Source organism: Ooceraea biroi, chromosome 1 (assembly GCF_003672135.1).
Source record: "Ooceraea biroi isolate clonal line C1 chromosome 1, Obir_v5.4, whole genome shotgun sequence".
NCBI lineage: Eukaryota > Metazoa > Arthropoda > Insecta > Hymenoptera > Formicidae > Ooceraea > Ooceraea biroi.
In genome coordinates, this window is record NC_039506.1 from 1,540,462 (window position 1) to 1,559,587 (window position 19,126).

General features: G+C 39.3%; 3 protein-coding genes across 8 annotated transcripts; 2 read left to right on the forward strand and 1 right to left on the reverse strand.

Moving 5' to 3' along the window:
- Window positions 1-178: 178 nt before the first annotated feature.
- On the reverse strand, window positions 179-7,537 carry LOC105280244. The gene is made up of 2 exons (XM_011340588.3): window positions 7,035-7,537; window positions 179-6,374 (listed from the first exon to the last, which is right to left on the reverse strand). The coding sequence occupies exons 1-2, from the start codon at window positions 7,185-7,187 to the stop codon at window positions 2,898-2,900; spliced, it is 3,630 nt and encodes a 1,209-aa protein (XP_011338890.2). The 5' UTR covers window positions 7,188-7,537; the 3' UTR covers window positions 179-2,897.
- A 608-nt stretch (window positions 7,538-8,145) lies between these two features.
- Window positions 8,146-13,947, forward strand: LOC105280245 (protein obstructor-E-like). Of its 6 annotated transcripts, XM_011340589.3 has the most exons (8): window positions 8,146-8,252; window positions 8,736-8,855; window positions 8,977-9,350; window positions 9,532-9,774; window positions 11,041-11,078; window positions 12,288-12,605; window positions 12,795-13,191; window positions 13,718-13,947. In XM_011340589.3, the coding sequence occupies exons 3-8, from the start codon at window positions 9,241-9,243 to the stop codon at window positions 13,836-13,838; spliced, it is 1,227 nt and encodes a 408-aa protein (XP_011338891.1). In that variant the 5' UTR covers window positions 8,146-8,252; window positions 8,736-8,855; window positions 8,977-9,240; the 3' UTR covers window positions 13,839-13,947. The 6 variants fall into 6 exon arrangements, with proteins under 6 accessions (XP_011338891.1, XP_011338893.1, XP_011338894.1 ...); XM_011340591.3 differs by lacking the exons at window positions 8,146-8,252; window positions 8,736-8,855; window positions 8,977-9,350 and having other exon boundaries at window positions 9,632-10,784; window positions 10,857-11,078; XM_011340592.3 differs by lacking the exons at window positions 8,146-8,252; window positions 8,736-8,855; window positions 8,977-9,350 and having other exon boundaries at window positions 9,632-10,784.
- A 1,681-nt stretch (window positions 13,948-15,628) lies between these two features.
- On the forward strand, window positions 15,629-18,929 carry LOC105280246 (protein obstructor-E). Its single transcript, XM_011340594.3, has 5 exons — window positions 15,629-15,818; window positions 16,702-16,896; window positions 17,145-17,329; window positions 18,122-18,354; window positions 18,750-18,929. The coding sequence occupies exons 1-5, from the start codon at window positions 15,770-15,772 to the stop codon at window positions 18,784-18,786; spliced, it is 699 nt and encodes a 232-aa protein (XP_011338896.1). The 5' UTR covers window positions 15,629-15,769; the 3' UTR covers window positions 18,787-18,929.
- The last annotated feature ends 197 nt before the right edge of the window (window positions 18,930-19,126 follow it).

Genomic DNA, 19,126 nt, shown 5'->3' on the forward strand with positions numbered 1-19,126 from the left:
CATAGTAAAATTCGTAAGTAGTAAAAATTACTATAGAAATAATTATAGTAAATTAATATATTAAATTATATTATACTCACCTTAAAAAGAAATTCATGTTTTCTATTAAAATATTTATTATTTGAAAGGAAAGAAAGGAGAAAGAGAGAATGAAGGAACAATAAACAATATCAAGTTCTTTACACTTACACACCATACTTTGTATTTCATAATATTTTATCTTGCAAATATCTTGCAGAATATTGGATATTCTATGTGTTATCTTCTTCGTTAACTAATAATTAAGGAAATAATTCTGAATATGATTACTGCATATAAGCGTACGTATCTATGTATATAGCTCATCCCACGAAACACGAAAGTTCGCGTTTCTTGCGATGTTCAGAACATTTGCCAGTGGCAGAAGAGATCACCGATGTCATTGATACCGATCTGCCGCTGGCAATTAGAAAGCGCGCCAAGAACACGAAGGAACATTACCTCTTACATTAAAAATAATAAGCTGAAGTGAAACAAGACAGAGTTAATGAAAACAGATCATTATTGGATATACTGGACATGCAAAACGTGACGGATATGTATGCAAAATGATGTATCCTTCGTGTTACTTGATGAAAGTGTCAACTATTGAGAAACGTTGACTTCCGTGTTCCGCGCGTAAATAATTCTTATGTTCCCAGCATTGTATAATATGTTTGACTTACACAATCAGAGTCCGTTGCACCAACAAGGCCATCGAAAAATAAAATTATAGCAACGTAATTGTAATAATCTGACTCTTGCTTTTTCAAAAGCAAGAAAATAGATGCAAAGAAAATGAATCAATCGGCAGTCTGGACCAATTGCTTCCAGTTAGCATGAATCATGTTAACTTCAATTAATTTCAATTAATGTTAAATTAAAGTTGACTTAAACTTTCCCCATCATGTTTCAAGAATTATAATATAAAACTATATATATATATATATATATATATGTATAATATAATTAAATATATTGTCAAAATATACTATTAAAATAATGTAATTACACATACTAAATTAAATAAGTAAGATGTATAAATTAATAAAAATATTTCATTAAAGACTCTCAGATCGCAGGCAGTCGCTGAATATGTTATTATAATGTAACAAATCTCTAATTATAGAAAAGTTTTCTGTAATGTAGCGCCTTGTTAACGCGAGTAACTATAAATTCTTATGATACAGCCACTGATATTGAACTAAAGTAATATCAGAAACTTTTGACACGTGCTTGTGAAATATTGTTACATTTGTATTACTGTAATTCAGTTTATTAAATATAATTTAATTACATTGTACACGATCACCCGCGACCCAAGTTTTCATTGCCCTGTTACATAAATTAAAGAATTTTGCTTTACAATTAATTTTGAGTAATTGTTTCGAAGAACAAAAAAGTTGATTCAAGTCGATCGCAAAGAGAGAGAGAAGAGAGGAGCGAACAATTGGTGCAACTAGCCCGGACTGCACGTTGACGCTTAATGCTAAAAGAGAAGACGAAGCCGACGATTGCGCGATCGGAAAATCATGAAATTCCTACGTCAACGAAGGCAAACATGTGGAAAATAAGAAGTCACCAGGGGATTGTATGTACATATTTGTCACGGCTGTGAATTAGTTCGCAAGTCGGAGCCAATAAAATCACCCCGGTGACTATCTCTATATTTACAAATGTATCATTGCAGATGTGCTAAATCGAATAATAGTACTCGAGGCAAAGGCCAAATCATCGCGATCAAGTCTGATTAGAATTCTTTCTAATGCAGGAAATAATTTTTATTTCGAGAAGCCAGACACGTAAAACAATTTTGAACATACATCCAAATATATAGCACAGAATGATAACGAATGGAGATTTTTCAAATTATGCTCTCTTGTTGCAAAAAGAGTGTTATTACAATTATAAAAATTTGTAAATAAAGCCTTTTGTGGTAGATCTCTCCCGACATGGATTAAATAGTATAAATAATAAACTTTCGCCATTCTCGATACAAGGAATCGACTTAAGCCAACAAATCATTTCTATGTTTCTCGAGTAGTAAAATCAAAGAGATGTGAGGAAATCTCGTTATAATCTTGAGACAAGATTGACACAACATCCTCTTCCGCCCGCCTTCCGATCACAAAGCTCAAAGATATGATCGAAGTGACCTAATCATAAAAATGCACGTATTGAAATGAGAGAAACGCGATGAGATCTTTTCTTATAGAAGCGTCCTTAAAAATCTGTTCAGTTTTACCGTTCCACTTTTATAATGTTTAATTATTTCGGGTAAATTCATATCAGTATTTCAGAGGTCTCGTAAGATTACATATTATATATAATAATTACATACTACATTTTATAATAGCGACGATTAAAGTGGAAATAATAATATTACAAAATGAAAAAGAATTCGAGAGAAATTTAATGTTCCTGTAACGATTTAATAAAAAGACATTTAGAATTTCGTAGTAATTAAACTCGAATTACGTAATTACGTAAAGTATATTGATACTTTGCATTGGCAAAAATTAACGCTTTCCAATCGACTCCGAGGTTGAGTTTTTCAAAATTCTTGTAAATTTAATTTTACGAGTGCAGTATTACATCATTTACCTCATAATCACATACTATCCGTTTCGATAGCGCAGCTGTTACATGGACGATGCCGATTGTACAAGCATAATCAGGTGCATAAGGTCAGAACCATCAATGTCCCGAACCGTCCGAAACTAACCTCTGCGATAGTTATTAATGTTTTAAATACCAACACGAATTACCAATCACGCGAGAGTCCTTAGGAAATTTTTAGCAGATTTCGAGTCGAATTTTCATTGTTAAATCTCTCCGCAGTATTTTCAGAATTCTCAAGACGAAGGATCAATGTTTCCTCAACCCTCCATCTGCGAGAGCTTGTCTTCCAGACTGTCTTGGCTGTCATTGGTATCGTTCAAGTTGACAGTATCATTGCTTTCCGCGAGTTCGATGACCGACTCTTCTAACGAATTCGCCGTCGACTTCCGCACCTCCATCACGTCATCCGATGGCTCGAAAATCGAAGCTGTCTCGGAGAGGTCTTGAGTGTCGAGCGTTAGAGCGCTGGCGGATTCCTGGTTCTCCTCCTGCACCACGATTACCTGTGTCGGCTCCGCTATATCACTATCCAGTTTGATTTGGGTCTCCGGTGGAACTTCTATTTCCATCGTTCCTTCTTCCTCTTTGATATCCTCCACTTTGCAGTCCATTGCCATGACATTGCATTCCTGGTTTATCGGCGCATCGACCTCCATTGGCTCGTCGAGGGTCTTTAACTTGGTAGGCGTGCTCGATGCATTCACGTCCGACGACGTCGATGTCGTCGCAATGCCCGAAATCTGCGTGAGGTTACTCAATACTGTTTCCTGCATCTTCACCACGTTGTCGGTGGTCTCGAGGATGCTGCACAACTCACGGCTCATCTCTTCTACTTCAGACGTTTCACTGGGTTTCACGATCATGTAGCGCTTATTCGTGTATACCTTGTTGCTGAAGATTGTCGGGCCCTTCTTTGGAACCGGCGTGCTGCTTGCGGTAGTGGTGGTGGTAGTAGTAATAGTTGTAGCAGTAGCAGTAGTAGTAGTGCTATTGCTGTTGTTACTGCCGCTACTAGTAGCCGCCGTTTTCAAAGTGCTCTGTACTTCCTTCTCTACGTTTTCCAAGGTTTCCTCCACGAAAACCTTAACGTCTTCCTTCGTATCATCTTTTGTTTCTGGTGTCGGATCGGTCTTCGCAGCGGTCGTTTCCGTGTTGTCGTTGTATTCCCGCTCCTCATCGTAGATACTTTGCTTCCGTTTAACAAACACTCGCTTAAGCGGTAGCTGTTGTTCATCCTCGGACTCGTCGTGTCGCTCTGGCAACATCTCGTCAATCGCCTCGTAATCCTGCTGTGCCTTTCTCGCTTCAAGTTCCTCAATTTTCAACCTTTGCTGCTTCACCTGTTTTTCCAGTTCTTCCAGCTTCTCCTTGGTCTCCTGATGTTGATCCTGGCCGATCTTCTGCGAGCTCTTCGGTGCTAACGAGCTAACGGTACTGCTGCCGGACGTTGAAGTCTTCAACTCAAATTTCTCGCCGAGGATAGCGTCAGTGGTTTTCTGACGCTGCTCCGCTGACTGTAGCACCGTTTGCACCAAACTCTGATTCTTGTCGAACGGCCGTTTCACCACCACTCGCTTCACTACATTGCCAGTCGGTAACTTGGCCAACTCCGCGGGATCTATCGCGGTGCCGTCTGGATTCATGATGACCTCCCGAGTAGTATCGCCTTGCCGAATAATTCTACGGACTATCACGCGCTTGACTTTATGCGTACCTGGAGTGCTGGAAGCTTCACCCTCCTTGACAACGGGTGTACTGACCGTAGTTCCTTCACTACTGCCTCCTGGAGCTTTTCTTAGCACAATCCTTTTGATAAATTTAACAGTGTTGACGGGCTTTGGTGTGGATGTTGCCGCCGCTGCCGCCGCTGCCGCCGCTGCCGCCGCACTCGTCTCCGCCTTCTCGTTCTCCTTGCGAGTATCCTGAGTAACACTCTGAGATCTCGTCACTGGCGCTACTGCCTCTTTAGATTGATCCTGATTGCCGGCATTCTGCTTCAGCTCCCGCTTGTGTTCCTTAAACACCGTAGCGATTATCTTCTGCACTTGCGCCTCGGTCTCGTCCATCCGGCTCTTAGGGCTTTCCTCCTTCATTTGCGACGTAGCGCTGGCTTTTGAGCTGGATTGAGAGGACGAAGCGGGACTGCTCTGTTTCGTGATTTTCTGCTCCTGGACGTCGCGACGTTGAATCGGCATCAGCGTCTTGATGGTTTTCTTCACCATGTTGCCATCCTTGCCACGTACGAATACTACCTGTTCCTTGCGCTCTTCTTTTTCCTGTCTCTCTGATTTCTCCTCCTTGTCCTCTTTGTCATCATCCTCCTCCTCTTCCTCTTCGCTCTCTTCGGTTGGCTTCGGAGCTGGCTTTGGTAGTTTCTTCACAATGTAGGCTGGAGGCTCATAGTCGTCATCGCCGTCCGAATAGTCGTCCTCCTCCTCTTCGTCTTCATCCGAATCCAACTCGAGAGCTTTAGTTTTACTGTCGGGCTGCAAACCGTCTGGACCCATCTTCTCGCCCGCCTCAATATGCTGCTTAATGTGGGTGACATAATCGGCGCGATTGCGACAAGATTCTTGGCAAACGTCGCAGGTCAGTCCCATTCCTGTGCGTTTCGTGTGCGTCAATTGGTGCACCTCCAGACTTTCCTTGCGCTTGAATGCTTTACCGCAATCTTCACATACGTGACGCTTCTCTACGGAATGCGTGCGCATGTGTCTAGTCAAATGATGTGACAAAAGGAACGTGCGCGGGCAGAGCTTACACAAATACGGTCGATGTCCAGCGTGCGTGGTGAGATGTCGGGCCAACTTGGTACTGGTGTGGAAGGCCTCCTTGCAGTAATCGCAGACAAACGTCTTGTCGTCGCTGTGTAGCATCTCGTGCCGCTCCAGACCCTGCTTATATTGGAAGCACTTGTTGCATATGTTGCATTGGAACGGCTTTTCCTTTTTGTGCGCCTCCTCGTGCTTCTCGAGCTCTTCCGTGCTAAAGAACTCACGGTCGCAGTGTTGGCAACCGTAGCGCGTCTCATCTCGGTGAACTTTCTCGTGACGCTGGAGCAGATTCAGTCGTGAAAATTGCTTCTGACAGATTGTACAAGAGTACGGTTTTTCCTCCGAGTGCGTGATCATGTGCTTGCTAAGATCGTACTTGGTGAAGAACTGTCGTTCGCATTCGGTGCATTTGTAATTGCGGTCGCGATGAGCGCGCTGCACGTGCAACATCAGCGCTTGACGCAATGGAAACGTCCGTTCGCACTGATCGCACGCGTGCACCCTGATCTCCCCGGGTTCCAATTTCGTCTCTTCCTTCGTGTCGCTCGCTTCCTGCTGTTCGTTCTCGCTGCCTCCATCTTGTTCCTCTTCGTAAAATTCAAGCTCGCTAGACTTTTCTCTCTGTTTCTCATCTTGTCTCTCTTTGTCCCTTTCCCTCTCTCTTTCCCTCTCTCTTTCTCTTTCTCTGGTCTCGCGTCTAGAGTCTCTACTGTCGCTATCAGTGCGTGGCTTTTTAGCAGTTTCGTTCTGCGATCTAGATTCAGCGGCTCTCTTGTTGCTCATCTCTGTCGGTGGATCGTTCGAAATGGGTGGAAGAGGTCTAGGCAGCATCCCTGACAGAGGGTAGTCTCTCAAAGCCTCGTCGGCTTTCTTGCATTGTAGTTTGAATTTGTACGAACGATCCAAGTGCCAGCGACACATGGTACAAATCATCTGCGGCATTCCATCTGCAGCGTATACCTGTTAAAAACAGATTGTCGCGGATCATTAACGACATGCTGACTCGTTGGAAATTCAGAAAGGAGCGTCTTCGGTATCGGATGTCAGGAATTGCGGGAAAGGTATTTGGTATTTGTTGCCCAACTTGTAATTGTCTCTATTTGTCTCGCGAGAAAAATTATTTCCGTTTCTTGCGCAATACGTATGAAATATGAAAAATAAATGCTAGCGCGGTAAATATCAAACTTAATAAAAATATCAATGGATCGAAACCAATATGTACGAGAAGAAATGAAATTTCAAAATCGAGCACGCGCCTCTGGGTAAGTCGGTCACGGAAGAGAATCGAGCGGGAACGATCGCGAGCCGAGCGTCACGCTCTCTCTCTCTCACCGCGGACGGTGATACGAACGAGTATCGCCGATAATCTTACCGTCTACATTACCGACGGGTCAAGAGAATCTATCAACTCAATTCCCCAACGAACACCCCTCGTAGCGTACCCCTATCCTCTTCTGATCGCTTTCTCACTCATCAAACCCCCCGGATACAGGCAAAATGGGAGAACGACTCGCGCGGTAGTACGTTCGCGGGAAATCGGGATGCAGCTGCGGGCGGTCGATGCCGCCAGTACAAAAGTCTACCGTCGCCGTCGTATCGTTAACGACGGGGTCCACTCACCTCGATGGCGACGCACGACATGATCTGCAGTGTGAGCGGCACCTGGAACGGCTTGTTATGATCGCGCTCGTAGATGAAGTTGAGCGGCTCCGATTCCGTTAGGCAGAATCGGCAGACGCGCCGCGAGCGCAACGGTGCCGGTCTGGCTTCCATACCCGCCGGCGTCCTCTCCTCGTCGAATGCTCCGAATCTCCGATCCGGCTCGTTCTCCTCCTCCTTCCTCACTCGTACGGCCGCGTTCGCGACACTCGCGTACCCGACGACTGCGAATACCGTTCGCGACGACGATTCGCGGCTGGTTACTCACTCGCTAGCTAGCGCTCGCCCGCTCGCTCGCCCGCTCGCTCGCTCACTCGCTCGACGACGCCGAGCGTCGGTAAGCGTCGCGTCGCGCACTCTCACCGGAGAATGGCGCGTATGCTGCCACGGCGCTACGCTGTAATGGCGGAAGAACACGGAACAGATTGGCCACGCGAGCGTCGACTCGTCGTGTACGGAAGACGCCGCGCCGGTCCTCTCGATTGATCGAAGTCTTTGCACGGTAGCGCCACGCACGCCGCTGGATACGTGGCGTTCGCTGTCTGCTCCGTTGGTAATGCACGGCGCGCTTGTCGCCGATCGATAAAATGAGTAGTTAATGAGAGTTTTGAGGAACAGATGGCGCGTTCGTATTCATTTATATGCATGTATCACGATTTCACGATCCGAAATCAAATTAAGCTCGTAGCTCGATCGCGTTTGCATTTCACGTATTTTTTCTGCCTTCGAAATAACATATAGTTGTGTATTTTCAGGTTTTTCAGGAAAAACATGTGCGAAATATATAAAATCAACTGCAAGATGTAAACCATTTTCGTAAAACCCGTGCTTGTATGAAAGTCCGAGATAATAAGTAAACGTGATCAACTGATTTCTATCGTATATTCAAATTTTTTTTTCCTAATTGTGCTTTCCTAATTGTGCGTTTGTTAAAGTTTGTATATCTTAAAATAAAGAGATCAAAATAAAAAAGATATACATTCCCCACATTTGACTGCATTACTACTGTCGATGATCGTCGCGGCGTCGCGTCGCGAGGACTCGAAAAGCTCGCGCATCGTGGAGTCGTTTCAACAAATGCTGCCAGAGCGAGCCAAGATCCTGCGGGAGAAAGGGACCGCCGAACTGGTGGTTGGGGACATCGTCCTGCTGGAGACATTAGGATCCTGGAATGTCGAGGTAAGATATGTGTCCTACCACACTGCATCACGTGAGAATTTCTCGTTTCTCTGCGGAAAAAAACAAGCCTTTCTCCTTGCTCAATCGAAGACTTCTGCCGATTTTGCGCGTTACTTGATTCTTTATCAAAAGGAAATTGAGAGAATATATCGCTTGGGAAAAAGATGCGAATACGAAGAAAGATGTAAAAAATTCTAATTAAATTAAATTAAAATATATAACGTAACACGTTAACTAATTATTAAGTAATACGAATTACATTCAAATAATAATGAATCAAACTAAATATACTTACGACAGCGCAACATTGTCCTGTATTGTAATTTTATAGTAGGCAACTTTTAAAAAAGAAAATTCTCCAAAATATCGTTACGATATTGTCATCTAGATGCAACTCGGATTGCTTAATTAATGACTTAATAATAATTCTGAGCATGTTATCCAATTATTTACATTTATGCTTTTTGGGCTTTTTAAATAAAGGTTTGAAAGTTGGCAATGCGTCGATTACGGGCGAATCAATACCGTTGATACGGACAACTAACATTCGGCAAACGGGAAATGTCATGAACATGGTGTTTTTCTCTACGAACGTCATCAAAGGTAATCGCTTTAAAGAAACAAAAATTTCTCATTACTCAAAATACTATCAAAAAGTCGTGAAAAGATATGAAATTCATCAAACATCTACGTATATGCGACAATCATCGTACTGATTTAACAGGTAGCGAAAAAGGCGTTGTAGGCGATCACACGATGACGGACAGAGTGGCCAACCCGACCTACGTCTCTCTCTCTCCAAAGAGAGAGAGGTCGCTTCGTGAAATTGATCTCTTGCTGGGTGTCTCGTTCTTCGTCATGTCCATGCGGCAATGGGCTATGACTGGATCGACTCGGTAATGTTTTTAATCGGCATTATCGTAGCGAATGTGCCGGAGGGCATCATCGCCACGGCTGCCCTGTCAGCTTGACCTTGACCGCCAAGAGGATGGCCAACTGTCTGGTGAGGAATCTCGAGGCCATCGAGACCTTGGGATGTACCGCTGTTATCTGCAGCGACAAGACCGGAACTCTCGCGCAAAATAAGATGATAAGACCGTACGATCAAAGTTTGTTCTCTTTCTCGCTTTCCATAATTTTGCAAAAATACTCTTACAGAATTAAAGCATCTATGATAGCTTTGCAAGAACGTTGATTGTTGCTTCATTTCGCAAAAGAATAGAGGGGAAACAGAATCCCTCTATATTACTACTATTACTCTTTTCTGTTCATTCTTCAGGATACCTCAAAGTGATCACAAGTCTGCGCGGGTTTCGCTACGTATTTCATGCGTGATGGCAGAACGGTTTTCTACCCAAACGACTGTTGGGCCTAAGTATCCTGAAAACATGTTCCTTGAGACCGGAATGGTGGTTACTCGGGATACCGTATGCTATTATTATATTACTCTACGAGGAATTGAGAAAGTGGTGGATCAGAGAACACCCGGCAGGTTGGTGGGACGAAAAGACTTCATATTAAGGTAAGACAATAAAGAGAAATATCGGATAGAAAAGCTCTGGACTTGTACAATAAATATAAAAATGAACAAATTATACTATTTTAAAATGTATGTAACAAGAACTTAGATATTTTGAAATAAGAAGAGACATAGAGTTCATTTATTATCAAAGGATTGCGATATTATATTTTGATGCATCAACTTGCAAAAAGAATAGTTTCATAAGTGACGACCTTTTCCCGACTCACTATTTTCCATAGTCGTGACTACATCATATGGAGTCGAGATCACATGCAACTCTTCACCTTTCTAAATAAATCACGGCGAACGAAGCAAAATATCGTAAGGCAAAATATACGAGTAAGAGAATTAAGTAGAGAATTAAACTGTTTTACTAAATAATTTCAGATCTAAAGATATAATTAAAACAGTCAAATATTCTTTTATCGCTCCAAATTATTATTTCTTTAAATTAAGAATTAAAACTTTTATGGATATCCACTTTTTATCATAATAAATTTTATGTTTTCATAATATCACATTTTGTATATTACTAAAAGAAACTAGTGAGTATACATATTATTATTTGGAAAAGATTTTTGCTAAAATGAGTTTGTAAAACAGAATAAGTGTTTATTTCTCATGCGGTGGGTAATAATAAACAAAGACGAAAACTGGAAACAGCAAGAGACGAAACTGGAATTTCACGTCGTTTCCTCGATGGGTGGAATAACTTTGATGTCCTAAAAATACCTCGCAGGTAACTCGCTGTTAAGGTTGCCAGGAAATCTTAATTTTTGCGGGACTACACTGCGTTCATCACCCTTAGAACTTTTGACTTTTTTTCGTTAAATTCCATTTTAATTTCAAATTGTTATAATCTGTGAAAGAAAGAGTTGTGACAAAATTCTAATCTCGATATTTATTCTTTTAGGTACAATATATTAAGTAATCACATTAAATACTCCATTAATTTAATTGCGCAAGTAGGACAATTTCCAAGGAAAGAAGAAATTATTATAAATAATTTTGTAAGTCAGAAATTTAGCATTCTGTTGTGTAGTATGCATATACGTACGTAGAGGATCAACGGTTCTCCATAGACCTAAGTGATCACCAAGTGTTGTAACCTCGTGGAAGATAAAGTGGGGGTCGCATATAAGGCCGCAACGACCATTCGACGAGACCCAGTAGTCTCTAGTCATCAATTCCACCACGTTACCAAGACTGGAGCATCACACAAGTGACATCACTCTCTCTTTTAATCAGCGTCATCCTTCGTTTCAGGATGAAGACGGAAGCTCTTTGTCTTCTGATTTGTCTCGGTGAGCTCTTATCACAATTTATATTATCAATGTAAATTGGAATCGAGTGACTAATAATTTCTAAGCAAAGTTTAATCTTGTGATAACTTTTAATTAAGTTTTTACTATTGTAATACATAGTAGTGTAAAATGTGGCGATAACATGTTTATCTTTGTAATGTGTGATTTTGTTTTTATTTGACATTATCGATTGTGATTAAAATAATTTGCATTATCGAGAAAGTGAAAACTTGTTTGCATGTGCCATATGTATAACATACATGCCGAAAAGAAAATATAGAAAATTATCAAGCTCTTCGCATAAACTCATTTATTGATTCCTTTGAGAGATTTCGTGATAAAATGAGTGAAACGCAATTAATAAAAGATATAAAGTCGTAATTTGTTTGTAAAATATATAATATTAAAATAAAAACTTGAATCAAGTTATCAAGTTTCATGTTATTTATATTTATATTTAATTTGTAATTTTACCTATATTTCACATTGCTTAAAGATCATTAAACTAAATACAACTAAATAATTTCTATGTCTAATTTAATTTAAAAATAAGACAATATTATATATTTTTTGAAGAAAAGAAAAAGATTTTCGAAGATGGATGCTATTTAATACCATCTCTATTATTGTCTGATTAAATATCTTTACCACCTTGTGTGAAATCACGCTCGAAAGCCACCAAGCCGAAACGATTAAGCGACATTAAGTTCTGGCCGATCGACCGACCGGGTGTGCATACATACGAGTGCTTGGCCACTTTCTCGCTTTCTTCGCTCGCGCTCGCGAGGTCGATCGGCGTTTCTTCAGGGACGCAGACGACGTGTCGCCTTGAAAACGCGTTCGAAAGACCAGTCGACCCTCCGTGTTAACATTCGCTCTTCTTTTCTTTTATTCTCTTCCTTATCCTTCCCTTTTATTCTTCTTTTTGCTAAATCGCACTCATGGCAAAAAGTTATCGGCGATTGGGAAAATTAATTAATGATATCGTAAAGATGGTCAACTTATTGTAAAATAATTTAGTAAATCAGTTTTATTTTTAAATTTATTATTTATAATAATTTTACTGGCAATTTTCGATTTTTTATTTATGATAATTAAATAAACAATTTCTCTACGAGATATTTTCATTTAATTAAATTATACGTTGAATATTTTAGAAAATATGTTTTATATTTTTTATTTGTCCTTATAATACAAGTTTTATCACAGGAGCCGTCACTGCTCTGACGAGGAAGCAAGAAGCCGCCGAACAAAGTCGCCGGAAGGCCGCTTTAGCAACAACACCGAAGAAACAAGAGCCAGCTGCTGAAGAGGAATATGACGACGATGATGAGCTTCTAGATCAATGTCCGGAGCCGAACGGATACTTCCCGGACGCGGAACAATGCGATAAATATTATGACTGTCGAGATGGCAAGATTACGGAAAAGCTTTGCCCCGATGGTCTTGTTTTCAATGACTTCAGTCCGCAACATGAGAAATGTGATCTGCCGTTCGGTATCGATTGCTCGAAGAGACCGAAATTACGTGAGCAAGCACTTCCATTACTTCACTTTTATTACAGTGTATTGCTTACGAGATCAACCAATTTTATCAAAAATCTCAAAACATTATTTAGTAATTGTTATTTGGAGAATATTTCACTCGTTTTTATAATATATAAAAAAGGAAAGTTTTTATTCCGTTAATGTATGTATATTCACTCTTTTCTCACAGAAAAGCCACAACCGTCACCGCATTGTCCTCGCATGCATGGCTACTTTGCTCATGAGGATCCCAGGAACTGCAACACCTTCTATTACTGTGTGGAGGGCAAATTCAACATGATCACGTGCCCAGATGGCCTGGTCTTCTCAGAGAAGACTGGCATCTGCAATTGGCCGGACGAGGCGCAGAAAAAGGGTTGCGGTTCCCGCGAGCTCTTCAATTTCACCTGCCCGAAGGTCGACGAGTCCGTGGCCGCGACGCACCCGCGTTACCCGGATACGGAAGACTGCCAATACTTCTATGTGTGCGTCAACGGTGAGGTACCAAGGCGAAGTGGATGCAAACTTGGCCAGGCATTTGACGAGCGCACCGGAAAATGCGATTGGGCTAGGAAGATACCCGAATGGTACGACTTACATTTTGCAATACGAGTAGCGATAAACGTAATTTTAAATTTCAATGGCTCTTTGATGTAAAACATGAATTCAAAGAAATCACATTAAATGAAAAATATATAAGCATGCAAGTAGAACAAAAATTAATGGACTGTCAAAATTTATATCTTAATGTATAAAATCAAGAATTAAATCTAAATCTGCGAGAGATTATATTTATATTGACTTTTTATATGAAATTTGATTCTTTTGTACACCACAGAACAGGATATAATAATTAAAGCCAAAAAAAAGATATTCTTCATTCTCAATTATATCTAAATTGCGTCATATACATGCATGCGAAGCCTCGAAGAGTCAAAAACATTTAACTCATAAACACATTTTACATAATATCAAATATATATCAAATATATGTATCTACTATATTACTGTCTTACTGATTTATGTGATTTTTGATATTTCTCAATAAAAGTTTTCAAATTTCTTTTTTGTTATACTACTACTAAGAGACTGAAGCAATTAATTTAATTACAGCAAAGACTGGTACAAAGGTCAACTGACTGACGAAGAATTGGATGCTTTGGAGAATCCACCACCGAAACCCAGACCTACCGGTGGTCCAAGCAGAAGAAAAGGCAGTAGGCCGACTGAATAGTCGAATTTTTAGATTAGATGCATAATTTTTTAAGTCTCTTTATTTTTAAACTGTCTCATTATGTGCAATAATAAACTTATCTTTAATACAAATATGTTTTTAAAAACACAGTTGCAAATCTTATATTTAAATTAATCCATTTAAAATAAAACGTCATAATTTATGTTTTAAATAATTTAAGAAGAATAGAAGAACGGTAGAGAGAGAGAGAGAGAGATAATTTAAAAAAACAATTATCTAAATCCTTAAATATTATGTTGTTGAAACTAGTTTTGTACTTCTAATTATGACACTTATTTCTGTTCTGTTCTTTGCAAAATCAAGAGACAAATTTTGTTAACGACTTCAATTGATCATAGTGACACAAATCAAGGATCAAAGAACTCTCCGCAATAAATTCAGATCGCGTGTTAAATTCTCGTGAGCAGTGAAAGTACAATATTGACCGACGTTCTTTGCATTTCTCATGTAGGAAACATTTCTGAAATCCTTTCGTAATGCTTTCCTAACGTAATGCTTTCGTAAGCATGAAGATCAAAAATCAGTTTATATAAGTCGAAGAGACTATGTATTCCTTGTTTATCATATAATATTAGTATATAATTACTATCGTCTACTACATACATATATATACCCAACCTCTTTTTTATTAGCTTATTAAATAGAGAAATAGTAAGTATACTCGTACTTAACAAAATAAAATTTAAATTAATTTAAAATGTTAATTTATTCATGAAGTTTAAAAGAAATAAATAAATAAAATTATGTCAATTCTATAATAACTTAAGACATAAAATATTTCAATTCAATTTGATTTTTTAAGAAATCCAAATTTTATTTAACAGTTATTTTTACGATCTGTAGTAAAATTGCATTGGATTTTAAGTGACATTTCCGTGGTGACAATTTAATCGATGGCTTGATAAACGTCACTGACCGAATCGAGTTGTCACTTTCCCGCGGAAAAACATCGGAAGACGGATGGAAACGGAGCAAAACCGGAAGAGCATCGCTGTACTAGCGCAAAGAAAATTTTCCTGCCAATAGTTTAACAGACAATAGCCGCAAAAGTCAGTTTTACGAAACAATCGAAGCGAAGGTGAATGTTAAACGGTAGTCAAAGCAAGAAAGCTTAACAAAAAATTGCTACTTCCTGTTAAACCACAACCAACGATGCGTGACTTAATATCTCTCATTTTAAATTTCGTTTCAAAACGAAAGCAAATGCCTTGAGAACATTAATATTTTCTTATAGATTTTGATATCTTTCAGCCTTTTTGCCTAGAGTTTCTGATTTTCTAATATGCTATTTTCTATATATTTGTTCAAGGAGCTTTTACCAGAATTCTTTGTAAGAGAACACCATAGAAATTATTTCTTCTCTGTTTGATCTCTGACAGATTAATATATACATCTTCAATCTTCTCTTCAGGTGGCAATGATGACAGTGTAACTAAAATATTGGTGAAATTGCTACTATTATCCACCGGATGTCTTAATGCCAGGCCCGGGCGTTTACCCGGACATGATTGTCATCGCGCAGCAACGCATTGCAATTTGCATTTTTCTCTTGGAAAAATAAACGCGACGAAGGACATTACAGTGAGAGTGACGAGAGAAGTGAGAAGGGTAAAAGTCCCTTTCTCTGTCCCTCTCTCTTTCATTCTTCCTCTCGTTTTCTCTCTCTTGTCTTCTCGATCTTCATTCTCAACGAGTGTCCATCGATGAAAAGTGACGGCGAAAGTGGGATCCGTGCGGTACCTAGTGGGGATCCACGGGGTATACTCAGCCGGCGAGTAGCCGAAGAGCTGCAGTTCCGCGACGCCAATCCAAAGAGGGACCAAAAATTAGATAGCTTAATTTAGCCCGTTTCAGTGTAACCTCAGTGCGATCTAGAATTATCGCGTGACAAGGAAACGCGAACCGGCAATATGATCACGGCTGGTATCGTCACGTTGCTGGGCGCGATCGCGCTGACACGTGAGTATCGATCATTAATCTGGCCGTTGCGCAAACGAGAGTGAGACACAGAAATTCTCCAACAGATCGTGAAAAGTAATTTTTGTATCGGTAATAATCGGTTATAATTATAAAATATCATTAAAACTCTTGATCTCTTGCGACATTAAAAAATTAATTATTGTTACTTTCATAAAATTAATTGTTGATTATATTACAACATATTAATGTTATCGGAAAATATTCGTGTTCGTGACGATTTAAGATGACTTTAATAAATTAATAACTTTAATTTATAAAGTAAGTTATAAAGTTTAATAAAATCTGATATGAATTATATATGATTAATTAAACGACATACTTCTCGAGTCGATTATGAAATTAGTGGTATCGGCGTTTCCTCAAGCACTTTCTCCTGGATATCAGCTATTTGCTCAAGCAATTATCTAATTTCTCTTGGAATAATTTATTCTTTCGGTAATAACTACGCGATGAGACAGTATCCTTATTTGAATAAAAAGGAAAATCGAATCGACTACTTATATACCAGTTATAAGTGATCATCGAGCAGAGAAAAATGCGAAAGAGAGTAACGGCACGTCGAGAACCAGCAAAAATGCCCATTACACTTAGCTAAGCACGGAGACAGTGCGAGAGCAAACTTTCTAAAGCGTAAATGTCAGTTCTCTCGTTCAGTGAATTGCATAAGTACATTTCAGAGCGCGGCCGAGACAAAATTACGTAACGAACGACGAAATAGTGCCGATCGTCGAGAATCGACGACAGGTAGAACGGGTTCAACCGCCTTCGTCTACCGGAAATGCCAGTGGAGATCGAGATTAATTTCCGCCCGCGGCCGCGGAAAAAAACCGCGAAAGCATTACCGCGGTCGACAATGTTACAGACGCGGCGTTCAATTGCCCCAGCAAGGACGGCCAATATGAAGATAGCAGGCAATGCGACAAGTACTACGACTGCAACGATGGCATTGCGACGGAAAAATTGTGCCCGGACGGTCTCGTGTTCGATCCGCTGAATCGTAAGGTCAACAAGTGTGACCACGTCTTCAACGTCGATTGCGGCGACCGTCTCGAATTACGTAAGATTCTATAAATAAATTATAATAATATTTCGAATATCTCGGAATCTACTAAAAAACTAGTCGACATTGAACAGCTCAACTTGAACAACTAATTGATCTTATAATATGTAAAGTAGTTTATATGTATTATATACATATACATATAAACAATAATATTCTTGTTAGTAGCTCTTATAGCAATTTCATGCTATCTCAATTTATATTTAACTGATTGAAGCTGCCTAATTGAGGATCTTTATTAATAGAACCTCCGCAACCGACGAAGAAGTGTCCACGACGAAACGGCTTTTTCGCGCATCCTGATCCATCGGTGTGCAACGTCTTCTACAACTGCATCGACGGAGAAGCGATTGAGATCACCTGTACCACCGGATTGCACTTCGACGAGTATAGCGGAACATGTGTGTGGCCTGATAGCGCAGGTCGTGAGGTAAACAGTTATCGAAGACTTTTTTTATTTTCTCTACCTTTGTCTATGTAAAACATGCTAATACATTTACAGAATTGTTAGCACTAGAAATTTCGTCGTAATGTCATCAGTAACGTGTTCCGTATGCCAATACGTCATATACTTCAAATTAGTTTCGACAGAAATTTGAAGAAATCTGTTCGAAATTTTAAAAAATTGCGAAACCTCTATCTTCTCCGCTAAATCTTTGAGAGAAAGTACTTCTAATACATGTAGTCAGCGCACGTACTTTCTCTCAATTACAATTACGGATCTTCCGCGACGAGTCTGAAATTTTTTCTAGCCATTAGTGACTGTAATGGATGGACGTTCTATTCTGAAAAGCTAATACCGGAATATTGATCTTGAAAATCCGTATTTCGAAGATGTCGATAACAACATCTCGAAGGTTCGATTAATCTTATCTTATAAGTGAACGTGGTTTTAATAGAATGTTAATTCTCTATTTAATATAATTATCAAGGAGGAGGAGAAAATTCTTATTATAATAGTATTATAGTACTAGAAACTAGAAATTGAAAACCAAAAATTAGCAAAAAGAAATAGGAAATAAATAAAAAAGGAATTATACTTGACAAAGCCAAATCTGGCGAAGAAAAAACTGCAAACTTATTTCCAGAAATACTTAAATCCTTAAATTAAATAAAATATAATAAACTTTAGGAAGCTATTACCAAAACTCCTTTAAGAAAAATTGTTAAGATACACTCTAATATGACGATGCTAAATACAAGAATAAATCATGCGATACAGGGCTGTGGAATCATGGGTAAGAAACTAAAGGATGGCTTTGAGTGTCCGACCGAGAGTCAAGTGGACAGCAGAGGCATGTTGGTCGATCACCCCAAGTTCGCGCACCCTGAAGACTGCCAGAAATTCTACGTATGTCTGAACGGCGTGACGCCACGCGAACAAGGTTGCAGCGATGGTACCGTCTACAATGAAGAGCAACAGAGGTGCGATGCACCCGAAAATGTCCCTGGATGGTACGATATCGTGCATTATTTATATATATTATTATTAAGTTATTGCTTTGTTCCAAATTTTGTTAGAATGAATAATTATCGTCAAAAGCGATTAAATAAGTGATATGCATGTGACTTTCCTTAGTATTCTCTAAACATGATCATAATTGATCAGTTAAGAGAATCTCATTTTTGCAACCAAAATTGTTTTTTATTTTTCATCTAAAATTTAATCTGGATTTTAATTTTGTAGAAAGAATTATTTAAATCGTTACTTTTTAACTATTTCTTTGTTTTCTTTATTTCTGATAGTATCTCTAAATCATAAATACATTATGTCATCATTGATCGACTACTACTATATCACGCTTTAGTTAAAAGGTCGAGAAAGTCAGTAATTGTTGTTTGCCTTGCAGCGAGGACTGGTACAAGGACGACGACAAGAAGCCGTAAGGAAGTCGTTGACGTTCATCTGTCCCGCATCGGGACGCCCTCACATTTACTCTAATCACGTGTCACTCACTTCGCTCAGCGTGTAATCCCATGTGTGTGTTTAGCCATTTGAATGCCTTGGAATACATTTTATTTTTACTTTATGCCTACTACTTAATTACAATTAAATCCTTCCTCTCCTGTTTTTCGCAATCAAAACAAAATACTGCGAAATAGCATCAAAATTAATTCTTCTCGCAAGAAGAAATCTTTTAATTAGTTAAGTTAGTTTAATTAAGACGGAAAATTAATAATTTTAATGTCAATATTCTTCTAAAAGTATAAAAACATTCAAATATTA